General features: G+C 39.2%; 1 protein-coding gene across 1 annotated transcript in view; it reads left to right on the top strand.

The window, feature by feature from the left end:
• The window catches only part of SHQ1 (SHQ1, H/ACA ribonucleoprotein assembly factor), a 133,311-nt gene that overhangs the window by 40,734 nt on the left and 78,379 nt on the right, over window positions 1–14,198 (top strand). The window contains exons 7-9 of the mRNA XM_056137152.1: window positions 5,230–5,384; window positions 7,988–8,041; window positions 10,346–10,469. Of these exons, the coding sequence (XP_055993127.1) occupies window positions 5,230–5,384; window positions 7,988–8,041; window positions 10,346–10,469 (333 nt within the window). The remainder of the gene's footprint in view (window positions 1–5,229; window positions 5,385–7,987; window positions 8,042–10,345; window positions 10,470–14,198) is intronic.

The following is a 14,198-nucleotide window of genomic DNA, read 5'->3' as shown; positions in this document are numbered from 1 at the left end:
GGATTGTTGGCACTGTGTCTGTCGTTATTTCCAGTACCGCTGCTTGGTTAGACCTGATTGTATATAACTCCCCGCCCCCAGGTCCCCCTTTGAGTGAGATGATTTACGGCTCTAATAAAAAAGCCTTAGGGATCGCGGACTTTTAGTTTCTTGAGTGGTTTCCTGGTTCGTTGTTATTGTTATTGATCACTTCTGGTTTCTTTGCTTGAATTTCAGAATTTAAATACATACATGTATTATTAATAAACTCAGTAGGGCAAAACAGAATGGAAAAACAGTCTAAAAGAGGTTTAAAATATTGTTTTTTCAAATTGAATCTCCAAAAATGTTTTAAGGGAAGACTTAGGGCACTCAGCACCCATGAATGTATCAGTGTTTTCAAGTAGACCTTCCTTAGGGGCTTGGTGTGAAATATGACCTATGACCTCTGGCCCTCCACTTACTGCAGAGGATGCACTCTTAGGACTATGGCCCCCAGGTCAGTCTTCACAAATCTTTAAACACAGACAAGTTTGGTTGCTTAAGAATAAAGGAGTAAACATGTGAGTTGATGTTGTTAATGGTTCTGGGTATGGTTTCTCTGTGATGCTGAATTGTGTGATATTTATTAGTCAACTTGGGTATAAAAGCTTTTCTCTAGTGAGAAATATAATTGTGAACACCTGGCACTTTCCTATTAGCTAAATTAATGAACATCTCAAAAATTGTACCTAAGGGAATATTATCTCAAACCTTTTTCATAAATATTAGGAGTCTTCAAACACTTTCTCAACTCCAGTGCAGTGTGCCTGATTCTTGATGCACTTCATTCGCTGAGCGTGGTTCTTCATACAGTTTCCATCAGTCAAATTGTTTAACATGATTGAGACCTTATATTTAAATTAAGGGATCTTCAGGTTAACCTTCCCATGGGACCATCCACAGCTAGTTTATCTTGTTAATTGTGTTATTAAACATTAATCTTCTTTTGGGAGAGAGGGTACATATCCAGTGGTGCGCAGGGCTTACTCCTGGCTTTGTGTTCAGGACTTACTCCTGGCTCTGTGCTCAGGGAACCATATTGGGTGCTGGGTATTTGAACTCAGGTTGGCCATGTGCAAGGTAAACACCTTACTTGCTGTACTATCACTTTGTCCCCAAATGTTTTTCTTTTAAAATTAGTTATTTCCCTTTCTCTTCTCTTTAAAATGTTTTTGATTGTTGTTGCAGTGGTGGGGGTTGTGGTGTACATACGTATTTGGTTATAGTGCTGTGATCGCACTGCCAAGATTTTTGAATTGACTTCAGTATGTGAGGATGTTGAGATTTAACTCATAGCCTCATGTGTATAAGGCAGGAACACTACTGCTGAGCTATCCTGGTTCTCTAAATGATCATCTTTCTTTACTTTTTTTTTTTTTTTAATTTTGAGGCCATAACCGGTGCTACTCAGAGCTTATTTTTGGCTCTGCGCTCAAGAATCTCTCCTGGAGGTACTTGTGGGACCAAATGGAATGCTGTGGATTGAACCCTGGTTGACTGCTTGCAATGCAAGGGCCCTACCCATTGTTCTGTCTCTCCAACCCCGCCCAGTGTTCATCTTTAAGAGACTGTTTTGCCTCAGGGCCAGAGAGGAGATAGTATAGGAATTAAGGTGCTTGCCCCTGAGCGTAACCAAAACCCCTTTCCACCCCCACCACGTTTGACATGCCATCTACATACATTATTTATTTTCACTATATACCCATTTCTTTATGTTACTCGCCAGAAAGTTACTCATTTAAAATTTTTTTAAAAGTAAAGCAAGAAAGTTTTATTAGAAGTTTCTTTCCATTTGTCTTCTCATGTTTTATTTAATTTTTTTTTCGATTTTTATTTAGGCCCTGAGATTTACCAGTACTCACCTCCACCAATATCTCAGGGACCCCTGCCTTTCATTCACCCTCTAGGCAGATTCCGTTCTATACTCTGATTCTCAGGGTCTGTTACCACGGGCCATTTTTTATTCCCTTACTGTGTATCCTTTGATTTCAGTCTGCATTTGTCTTTCTCCCTCTCACTGACTCCACTCATCACGATATCATCTAGTTCCATCCAGGTTGCATCAGATTTCATGATTTCATCTTTTTCTTATAGCAGAGGAGTATTTCATTGTGTCCATAAGCCAGTTTCCTTAGCCTCTCATCTGTTCTTTTGTTCTTGATCGGTGTCCAGAACATTCTGAATAATACTGCAGTAAACCGAAAAGTGCAAATATCTTTTTTTTGGGTGGGTGGGCAGCACATCTGGTGGTGCTCAGGGAACATTCCTGACTGTGCTCAGGAGTGACATGTGGCAGTGGTACTGGGTATCCAAATCAGGGTTACCATTCTCTCTCCAACCCCAAATGTCTTTTGGAAATAGTGTTTTTGGGTCCTTAGGGTGGATACCAAGAAGTGAAATTGCTGGAACATACAGAAGTTCAGATCTTAGTGTTTTAAGACATTTCTTTATCCAGAGTCTATACCAGAGAACATTTCCATCAACAGTGGATACGGCTTGCTTTATCCCCACATCCCAACTGGCGCTAGTTGTCTCTACTCTTCTTGATGTATTTTCTAGTTTTTAAAGGGAGGATTTCTGATGTGATTGAAAAAGTAATTAGTATATTACAAAATCTTTCTTTGGTATATTTTAATTGATAAAGGAATATTATTAATATTCAAATTAGAATACTTAAGATTTGGGGCTGGAGAGATAGTTCAGCAGGTAGGATGCTGGCCTTACATGTGGCCGACCTGGGTTCATTCCCAGGCATCCAATATGATCCCTCACGAAGAGTGATCCCTGAGTGCAGGGCCAGGGGAAGCCCCGAGCACCATTGGGTGGGACCTCCAAACAAACAATCAGAAGAATATTTAAGATCTCTTTCCTCATACAACCCCCCATCCACCCACCCAATAGGTTACAAACCGTCTGAAATAAAACCTTTAACACAGAAAAATGAAGTCATGTCAAATGTAAGAAATAAGGCTCCTCTGAGCGGTAAGAAGTGAGTTTGGAGAACTAGAAACTGTGAGCAGGGCTATCACATGTGAGGCTTATGTTCTCCTCTTGGCATTTGCCCAATTGTGATGAGAAGGATAGGCTTCTCCTGAGAGGCAGAAATGGCAGAAGGCTTTCGAGAAAGTGGTTTGGGACTACTGAGAAGACAATTTAATTTGTGGTGAACAGAAAGTGGGCAGAGGAAAGTAAGTGACTTTTATTAGCCCCTCTCCCTTGCTGTTAGTAAGAGCCGGCAAACCAACACTGCTCAGTTCTTGACAATATTCCTTTTACTTCCTGGCCCTGCCTGTTCTGTAACTTAAGCCCAGGATGGTGAGGAAATGGGTGACCTGCACATATATACATTCTGGGCCCTGTCTGTGGAAAGAAGGTGTTTGCTATCTTCTGCTTTCCCGATAGTTAGAAAATGGGCCCTGATGGAAATCTGTGGTGGGGATGTTGATTGATGCTCTGCCTGGTCTTCAACATGCACTCAGAGTTTCTCATAACTGCTCTCTAGTTGAAGCCGGTGTATTTTAGGATCCTCCGTTTTTCTCAGTTTTCTCAGTTCTTGACTAAACAACATAATGAACCCTTCTAATTGCTAGAGAAAAAAAATTACTTATTTATCGGTTTTGGTTTTTTGTTTTTTTGAGGGGGGCCAAACCTTACTCCTGGCTCTGTGCTCAGGGGCCACAAAGGTATTGAGCCCAGGTCGTCTGTGAGCAAGATTAGCACACTCTGCTTTTTGACACAGTAAATCTACTCTTGGGAATCTATTTGTGAAAAAAAAAAAAGCCCCCAATATCCAAGTACATATGATAAGGATATTTACTGGAGCCTTATTTGCAGTGGAGAAAACTGGAATTAAAGTGAATTTCCATCAGTAGGGGGAGTGGTTGGATAGCACATGCAATATTTTTCTCCTTTATGAAAATTAGCTCAAGTCCCAGCTTACTTGGAAAGATTGGCCAGAGGCATTGTTCACTGAGACAGACTAGATGGAGGAAATGATCTAATTCTTTTGGGGGCAAATTCGTAAACTCCCTGTATGTATGTTTGTATCACTGCATGATTGTAAAGAAGAGTATACTAGGTTTTAGTGCGGGGGAGGCTGTTGATGAAGATGGAAAGTGCCAAGCAAAAGAAGAGGGGAGAAAAACTGTTGGAGGAAGTTTCCTGTGAGTCTAGTATATATGAGTGATGTGGTTACAGCTATGCTAATATAAAACTTTGTTTTTGACTCAGGAGAGATGGTACAGTGGGTAGGGTTCTTATCCTTGCATGCTTGATCCCTGGTATCCCATATGGTTCCTCGAGCACTGCCAGGAGTACTTCCTGAGTGCAGAGCCAGAAGTAACCCCTGAACGTCACTGGGTGTGCCCCCCCAAAAAAACAATAAAACCCCCAAAACTTTGTTTTTGTGTTGTTATGTGTATGTGTAAAGAATGTTAAATAAATACTGTGCCTTTAAACTATGTTATGGGAACTGAAATGGACTGTTGCCAGGGTCTCATTATTACTTTGTATAGAACTTTAAAGTGAATAATAAAATTTAAAGAGCATGGTATTTAGGTATATCATATTTTTTCTAGTAAAAATCTATTTGGTTACTTTTTTTTTCCCCGAGTGTGAACCTCACGGTGCTTAGGGACTATTAAATATGTGTTGAAAGGTCTGACTATATGCAAAGCATGGCTCCAGCCACTTGACCCATTTTCCAGTCCACGGTGTATTATCTTAATTTTATAGTTGACAACTCAGATATGTAGATGACTAGAATATAGAAAAGTATAGCAACAAAGATAAGAAAGTTGGGGAAGTTATCTAGAAATGAGGACTAGGTAGTTAGACATTTTCTCTTTATCCCTTATAGGGCTTGAGCAAATGTATAACCCTTAATAAAATTATGGGGCCTAGTGAAATAATTGTTTCTATATCCAGAGTTTAGTAATTTTTAAGTACCTCTAATCAGAGTTCTAATTTTGACAAATCTTTCACACTGAGAGTTTTAGAAACATTTAATTTGTTGTTGTTTTGGCTCTGTACCCAGCTATACTCAGGGTTCCTTCCTGCTTTTGTGCTCAGGGAATCACTCGTGGGGGTATTTGGGGAAACATGCAGTGCTGGGAACTGAATCAGGTCAGCTGCTGCCAGACAAGCACCTGTCCTCTGTGTTATCTTTCCATTCCCAAACATCTAATTTTTAAATGCTTTTTATTCAAGTGTCTTTTTCTGAAGATGAGAAATACCAGCTGCGAAAATTTGTCAATAAATCTTACCTGCTGGATAAGAAAGCCATTTGTCAGGTGTACTATGGATTGCTTGACATCCTTCTGGCATATTGCTACGAAACCCAAGTCACTGAGGGAGAGAAGACGGTGAGTGTGCGCACGTGTGCATGTATGCGTGTGTGTATGTATATGTGTGTGTGAGTACATGTGCCTGCTGTTAGCATAGATTCCTGTACTGAAAAAATAAACTGTTCAGGCATGAACTGTATTGTTGAGTAAGATCTTTTGAGATTAGCGTTTTTGCCCAGGACCACATAATGTTGGTAATAGCTAACAGCATGAAAGCATAATGCTTGCTTGGTTTTTTAAAAAAAATTCTCTTTGGCAGTGTTCTTTTCCATATATCAAACCAGGGAGGAAAAACTCCAGGTAGAAAAAAAAAAAAGATCCTCCCGAGCTTTCATCTTTTAGAAGATAACTTTGCCATGGAAAAGGTCTTTTACCCTCTGCGCAATCTTTCTCTAAGATGTCAGATAGTAGGTGTAAGGTACGATATTCTACAAGAAAAGAAATCTTAGCATGTAAGATTTATCTCAGTATGTCTACTTTTGAAAAACTAAATCAGAACTTTAAAAAACTGAATCATACTTCCTTTTTTTTTTTGCTAAAATAGTCCTTTTGTAAAAGTAAATTCTTGTGTAAAATATTATTTCTTAAGTAATATTTTTTAATCATGTAGATCTTGTCATAGGTCTTAAACCACATTTGATTTTGTAAGTAAGATCTGTTTTCTCACCTGGATCACTACTCATTTATTTAGGGAAAAAAAGCTGGAAAACAAAAATGTCTTTCCTTTTAATGTGCTCCTGCAGCTGTTCATAATTGTCCCTTCTCAGAAGGTTCTTTTTGAGCTGAACATGTGATCTCATATTTTAAAAACCACAAGTAATTTATATCATTTGTATAGGAAAAATATATACATGAATAATTAAACTTTTCTGTAATCTCAGCTACTACAAATAGCCACTGCTATAAAGTGGTACATTTCTTCCAATCTTTCATTGTGCCCATGCTTGTCTACAAACATGTGTGACTTTTGTTTATTTTTGGGGCCAAATCTGGTGTTTCTCAGGGGTTACTCCTGGCTCTGTACTCAGGGGTCACTCCTGGTGGGGCTCTAGCGACCATATGTGGTGCTGGGGATTGATCCTGGGTTGACTCCATGCAAGGAAAGCACCTTACCTGCTATACTATCTTTCTAGCCTCTACTATGTCTTTTTATTGGCTCACACTACATAGACTTAACTTAATCTGCTTTCCCCACTGAGCATCATAGCATTAAGCATAAGATTAAGATTAAAATTTTATGTGTGCCCATTTTTCGTCACTTCTGGAAATTTCAATGGTATCTCTTAAATATGCATTTACTCCAAAATGAATATTAATGGGTATATCCAGGCCACAAAATAAATGAAAAATTTTTTGTTTCTACTGATTTTTTCAAGGATGTCATAATTGAAGAAAGTGTTTGTTACAAAATGTGCTTCATATTATTGAGAAAATGATATGTATTTAATTTTATTTGATAAGGCTTATCTTTTTTGATTCTTATACACTTGAAATCATGAAATTTGACAACTTCAAGACATTCTCTAGAATGTACTTAAAAATTTTTTTTTTAATTTTTTTTTTTTTTTTTTTTGCTTTTTGGGTCACACCCGGCGATGCTCAGGGATTACTCCTGGCTCATGCACTCAGGAATTACTCCTGGTGGTGCTCAGGGGACCATATGGGATGCTGGGAATTAAACCTGGGTCGACCATGTTGGCTGCGTGCAAGGCAAACGCCCTACCCGCTGTGTTATCGCTCCAGCCCCAAACCACCACACTTGGCTGTGCTCAGGGTTTACTTCTGACTCTGTGATCAGAGATCATTCCTGGTAGGACTTAGGGGATCATATGGAGTAGTCAGGATTGAACTTGGGTCTGCTGATGCAAGACAAGTGCGTTACTTGCTGTACTGTGTCTCTAGCCCTATAGAATGCATTTATTCTTACCAACATTCTCAAAGACCAGATTTTTGAGCAACTTTTTATGTGTCACATCCAGCACTTGAGCATTATCTTTGTGTTCTTTGGTGATTTATTTATAGAATGTTTGGGAGGCATTGCAGACAGAAATTGAGCAAGCATCACTTTGCTTGGATCTTTAATTTCAAAGCCCCTGCTTATTTGCTCTGTTCTGGTACTCTTATCTGTGAAAAAAGTCTACTTTATAAAACTAAGAAAAGTAGACAGAAACTTGACTTTGATAACCTCTGCGTTAGCAGAGCAGTGCCTCTCCCCACAGTTCTAGACCTTTCAAGTTCTTATTTTTGTCAGTACTACTCAGAAACTAATTTTAATACATAGATATATTTGCTTTAGTTGAAAATAACTTTATTTAAAGTTATTTAGTTGTAAATAACTTAAGGTTATTTAGCTGTAAATTCACAGCAGAGCGTGGCAAGCTACTCGTGGCATATTTGATATGCCAAAAACAGTAACAATAATGAGCCTCATTCCCCTGACCCCGAAAGAGCCTCCAATACGGCAGCATTGGGAAAGGAGAGACTGCTAAAATCTCCGGGCTAGGACGAATGTAGACGTTATCGGCACCCGCTCGAGTAAATTGATGAACAACGGGATGACAGTGATGACAGTGATAGTTGTAACTAATGTGAACATATTCTTTTCTCCAAAACACATGCAGGTTGAGTCTGCGTGGAATATCAGAAAACTGAGTGCAACACTGTGCTGGTTTGAGGTATGATCTCTAGTTTCAGTTGTTTAGTTGTTTGTTGTTTAGAAAGTTATTTTTTGTGTGTTATTACTGGTTCATTCTGGGTGAAGAAATTTCTTGACATTTTATTTGAGTTTTTTTGTTTTGGGGGCCACAACCCAGCGATGCTTCTGGCTCTGTACTTGGGGGTCACTCTCAGCAGTGTTGGGGACCATGAGATGCTGAGGATTGAACTTAAGCCTCCCACATATGAAGCTTAGCCCTCAGTCTTTTGAGCTTTCTCTGGCAGTGGAAATTTTATTGTAGATCTTTCAAATAGGACTGATTTTTGTTGATTACTCTTTCTCTCTAATATATAATATCAGATTGAGCTGGATAGGAGGTTTTGGGACTTCAGAGATGGAGAACATATTTTGGACACAATGTTTTGGGGGAGAATGCGGGGTAGTATTCAAAATATGTTTGTAAGTTGGCATGCATCGGGGTTCATAACAACGATGGAAAACCTCACTGCCGCTTTAGCACCAGTGCTAACTTATTACAGATGAGGCAGCTTAGCTCATAGCTTATAGAACTTCCTGGTTCCCACAATTAGTGTGATTATATCTGCTGGATTACATGGGAGATTGTTAATTCTATTCTGTAGCACAGCTGGTAGGGCGTTTGCCTTGCACGTGGCTGACCCGGGTTCGATTCCTCCGTCCCTCTCAGAAAGCCCGGCAAGCTACCTCTTGTACTGCAGAGCCTGGCAAGCTCCTCATGGCATATTTGATATGACAAAAACAGTAACAACAAGTCTCACAATGGAGACGTTATTGGTGTCTCCTTGAGCAAATCGATGAACAATGGGAAGACAGTGCTACAGTGCTATATCTGCTGTTTTAATATAATCATAATTTAAAAAGTCTTTTCTAGAAAATAGTTGTTTTAGCCTTATCAAAAATATATATTAAAAAAAGGTATCTTATCTTTTTTGTTTATTTGTTTTTGTGTTACACCTGGTGGAACACTCAGGAATCACTCCTGGTGGTGCTTGGGGGACCATATGGGGTACCAGGGATCTAATGTGGGTCGACCGTGTGTAAGGCAAATGCCCTACCTGCTCTGCTATCTCTCTGACTCCAACAGTTTATCATTTTGGAACAACCTATTATTCTATAATAAGATAAGAATTAGAAATTACTTTAAAATCTTGACTTAAACAGTTAATACTTGAGTTAAAAGTTAAAGAAACTAATTCTCCTTTTACTCTCCACCCCCAGTTTAATTCCTAGATAAGAGTACATTTTATGCTGTTCATGGCATCACTTTGTTCTAAGTATTTAAGAGGTAACCAGGAACTCAAATAGTTACTTGACCTGAAAAATCTGTCTTCTCCAAGAATGGTTCATGGACCAACAGCTTGGCGAGGGCTCTTAGTTGGGAGTCAGAAGAAAGACATTCAGTTATGACCCACTGAATCCACACTCCAGGAAGTCATATGCATACTGGACTTGGAGAAGTATAACTCTTTAGACTTAATTTGGATTTTCAGAACTAATGGTAATAATTTATATGATTCAAAACAAATACCTCCCCATGAGGAAATCAGTAGTTTTCTCTTTGGTAAGTAAGAGCAAATAATTCAAGTAAGGACTGTGGATCGCTAATGCCCAAAGCCAAAAATAATGAAAAGGAAAAGAAAAAAATCTGATGAACATATTTCACTAAAGAGTTCTACAACTTTCATCTAGACTATCTTGAACAGTCCTAAAAACTAAATCTTGAAATAGATATCTTTTAGAAATGCCTTTCATGTGCATCTGTATTTTGTTAGTCATGTGTTTTAGATCCATATTTGTAAATCTTAAAAGACTTTAAAAAAAACTTCCCTGCCGCATCTGTAATTTTAAAGAGCATTTTGTGACATGTTGATACAGCATGAGAAATTATAAATTATAGTTACATATTTTTTTTTAAAAAAAAGTCTCATTTGGGGGCTGGGGATATGCCTGAAGTGGTAGAGCTTTCATTTACATGGGTGAGGGCCCTGGGTTTGATCCCTGGTATGTAATGCCCCTACTGTCTAGCATTGCCCAGAGTGTCTTTGGTAATCCCAGACAACACTTGGGAGTGACTCTGGTCTCCTAGTACTGCTGGGTTTGATCCCCACAGGTAACAACAAAAAAATAGTCGTATTTCATGGTTTTATTTTTACGCTCTACGTGGCTTCATGAAAAAAAGTATCTTCTCTCATTTTTTCATTGAAAATATTTTCACATTTTGTTGTTGTTGGCTTCTGTTTGTGAAAATATGGTGATGGTTACTTACCTACATGATACTTCACAGACTTGGGCTAATGTTCAGGAGATCCTGGTGTCCTTCGGAAGAAGAGTTTTGTGCTACCCTCTTTATCGTCATTTCAAACTGGTGTTGAAGGCCTCTGAAGACACTGTAAAGATACTACAACTGGGTAAGAAATCTGCACATTTGGGAGTGAAAAGTTAGAAAAAAGTTCTGTCCGTGAAGAGCTAATCATGCTATCTGCTTTTTCTCTGTACTCAAGTAATGAAAATCATTCAGTCCAATTACTTTCCTTCACAGACAAGTAAGTAATGAGTCACTCACTGTTAATGTGTGATCACAGAGAGGTGTTGAAGTCTTTTGAGTAGGACAGGAGTGTAAATAGAGAAGGTACATACACTGCTCCAAACCATTTTGTATTAGAGTAAATCATGTCATTCATTGTTTCTTGGATGCCTATAATTTTCTAAGCAGTATGGGTGTAATAAGAGTCAGTTAAATTCTTTCCTCCTATGAAGTTTACAGTTTGGCCAGAGACAGGATGAGAAGTAAATTACATTGTAGTGCAAAAGCTCCCTGTTGGGAGTATACTGATCATTAGGAAGGAGTATGACCCTGAACTTCGAAGGTCGGTCAAGTTGTCCAAAGAAAAGCTTAGCTACTCTGAGAGCTATAGACTATTGCTAAATACAGCCTGAAAAACAAATACTTGTTATCCTTAAGGGTGTGGAAAATTCTGAGCCCTGAAGCAAATTCCAAAGGGCTCATAATAGCATCATTGGAATGAGTACGTCATTTCCAGGATAATGACTTTGAAGGAGGCAACATCTGTTTGTCTGCATTAAGTTCTGGCACATTTACTTAAAAGTCACTTTCAATATCTCATGGAAATGTCTTATAGTTTCCCCTGGGAGTTTCACCAGAATTTATAGATGAAAGTTCTTCTGGGGGTTTAGTTTTCAGACTTCAGAAAGGAAGTAGGTGAAAGAGGAAGTCATCTTTATGGTCCCAGTGACATCATTTGCTTGGAGGGAAGAATCACATCTCTAAAGTTTTGTTTCTCCCAGACTTTTTTTGTTTGTTTTGGTTTGGTTTTGGTTTTTGTCCCACACCTGGCAGTGCTCAGAGTTTACTCCTGGCTCAGTGCTCAGGGATCACTCATGGCAGTGCTTGGGGGAAACCAAGTGTCCTACCCACTGTACTCTCTTTGTCTCTCTCTGGCCCTCCTAGGCTTTGCTTTGATTCCTGCGTAATCTGTACCTTCTTTAACTGGAGGGGTTGGGCAGGTAGGAGAATCGTGTTTGAAGTAGATTATTTTAAAGTAGATGATAGCACTGTAGCACTGTCCTCCCGTTGTTCATCGATTTGCTTGAGTGGGCACCAGTAACGTCTCCATTGTGAGACTTGTTACTGTGTTTGGCATATTGAATATGCCACAGGGAGCTTGCCAGGCTCTGATGTGCGGGTGGGATACTCTGCTTGCTGGGGTCCCTGAGAGGGACTGAAGAATTGAACCTGGGTTGGCCAGGAGCAAGGCAGTGATAATTATAAAAATGAATCATAGGTGAATGAAAAATGTCTCCTTATTTAGTTACTTTAAACCAGCTCTAGTTCAGTTTGCAGAATTGTTGGTTATTCCCTTTGAGAAACTTATGAACTTCAACTTAACAGTGGGAAATGAGCTGTAGCTTTCATTCCTGCTATCTATGTTGTTTGCAAAAGTTACCTGAAAAAATTAATCTTACAGTGAAAGACTTGGTTGAACTTAAGTTTTATGTTGCAATTTCTTATTTAAGTTTTGCAAGATTATCAGTGCACTATTCATTATAAGAATGTATTTTGTGATTATTCTGTTAAATCATGGCTTCCAGATGGGAAACTTGTATGACGTGCATGTACTGTGTGCATGTCTGTGTGCGCGTGCGCGCACACACACACATACACACACACACACACACACGGGTTGGTTTTATTTTTTTCCAAGTAATCAGTTCTGTGATTGCATAACCCAAAATAAATTTGATTGCTTTGATTTATACTGTAATCAATTACTGAAACATTAGGAGGACAGAATTAAAATTTTGACTTAACGTTTCATTGTATCACACTGACAGAAGTGGTCCTACTAGTTGTGTTATGGTAACAGCAGAGAACTTGAAGTGAGGGCCTATTTGCTGAAAGTGAGTCTGAACCTTGTTATGACCATGTACAGCATGTTCTGTGGCCGTAGCTTGCTAGTGCTAGGATGAGATTGGTTTGTTTAGAACTCGTGCCATAAGCTGTGGGGGTCAGTACACTCTAGAGGAGAATTACACCCTGGGATTGTATGCCAGTTGTTTTGTTTTGTTTTGTTTTGGGTCACACCTGGCCATGTTCAGGGATTACTCTTGACTCTGCACTCAGGAATCACTCCTGGAGGACTCAGTGGACCATATGGGATGCTGGGAATCGAATCCAGGTCAGCTGTGTGCAAAGCCTTACCCACTTTCTGGGTGTACTATCATTCTGACCCGCAATCACTTTTCATTACAAAGATCAGTTTATTTGCTACAGTAATTTAAAGTAGTAGATAATTATTTTTCTATGAGAAATACTGATCTTAAATGGAATGAATTTCTAAACTGAAGTAAGACAACATAGGACGTCAGTATCTACATGCTCCTGAATTTAACTGATTGACTCACACCTCAGTGTTTGAATCATAAACTGGCTTCACTCTACTTCACTGTAGCCTTTTAAAAGGTTTCTTGACTAGATAGATCTTTGGCTGTATTCAGTTGTGTAGTCTTCTCTGCCTTTATACTACTGTACATTTAACTCTTATCGCTGTTTCAAGTTGAATCCAAATTCTTTTAAGGGAAGAAAAGTTACTTTATACCTTTAAGTTCCATTTCAGAGCTTAACAGGGTAGGGGGTGGGGGAGCCTGCCTGTGGAGTTGGCTCTCTTGAGATCAGCAGTTTTGGATCATGTGATTGTCCCCCTTTTCATCCCTTTCTGACAACTTAGACTTCCTCTTCATTTCATTCTTTTGGGAAGAATAGGTACAATCCTTCATGGAACTGTCACTTAGCTGCCATTTCTCATTGAAAATAAGTGGAAAAGCACAAGGGTCAAAAGATAGCAGCTTTTCTGTTTCCAGAAATTTTATTCTGTATTGAAATGACAGATTTGATTAGACATTGTTTATCCAGCTTGCTATTTGAGTTAATTCCTATATTTCATTAATCTTTATAGAAGCATTCCTCACTTGTCAATACTCCTGTGCAGCTATAAAACACATAATGTAGCCACTGTATTGAAAGGGCTAAACATCTCCCAGTTTTCTTTTTGAGCTCATTCTATGGATTCTTTCTTTTATTTTCTCTGGATGGGAATAGATCTCCTATAAAAATCCACATGCCCTTTAATATGTAATAAATATTCTGTAACTTTTTCTATCACTTTAAATTCTAAGAGACATCTCATTTCAGTACTTAGAATGGCCCCTTTGAATTTGATTAAAAAAATAAATCTTCCCTTCGCCAGCTTGGGCCTGCCACAGCTGGGGAGGCCGGCATTGGGGAAGGGCCTGTCTGCCCTTGTGGGAATGACTGCTCACTTCCAGATCCAGGCAGCCCTGGCTGCTCCTCCGACCTCACTGCTCAGTGAGGTGTGATGGGATGGGGGTGGGCTCACAGACAAGGGCCAAAACCATCTCTAGAACCCACAGTTTTCAAAGTAGATGGGTTACACTCTCAGGACCCCCACCCCAATACACACACACACACACACACACACACACGAGGATGGTAGAAATCCCACAACTTTTTTTTTTTTTAAATCTTGGGGCCACACCCAGTGATGCTCAGGTTTTTATTCCTGACTCTTCAGTCAGGAATCACTCCAGGCAGTACTCAG

This window comes from Sorex fumeus, unplaced genomic scaffold (genome assembly GCF_029834395.1).
Source record: "Sorex fumeus unplaced genomic scaffold, SorFum_2.1 ptg000122l, whole genome shotgun sequence".
In the NCBI taxonomy this organism is placed as follows: domain Eukaryota; kingdom Metazoa; phylum Chordata; class Mammalia; order Eulipotyphla; family Soricidae; genus Sorex; species Sorex fumeus.
Note: the sequence above shows the minus strand (reverse complement) of the source record. Positions and strands in the feature narration are given on the sequence as shown.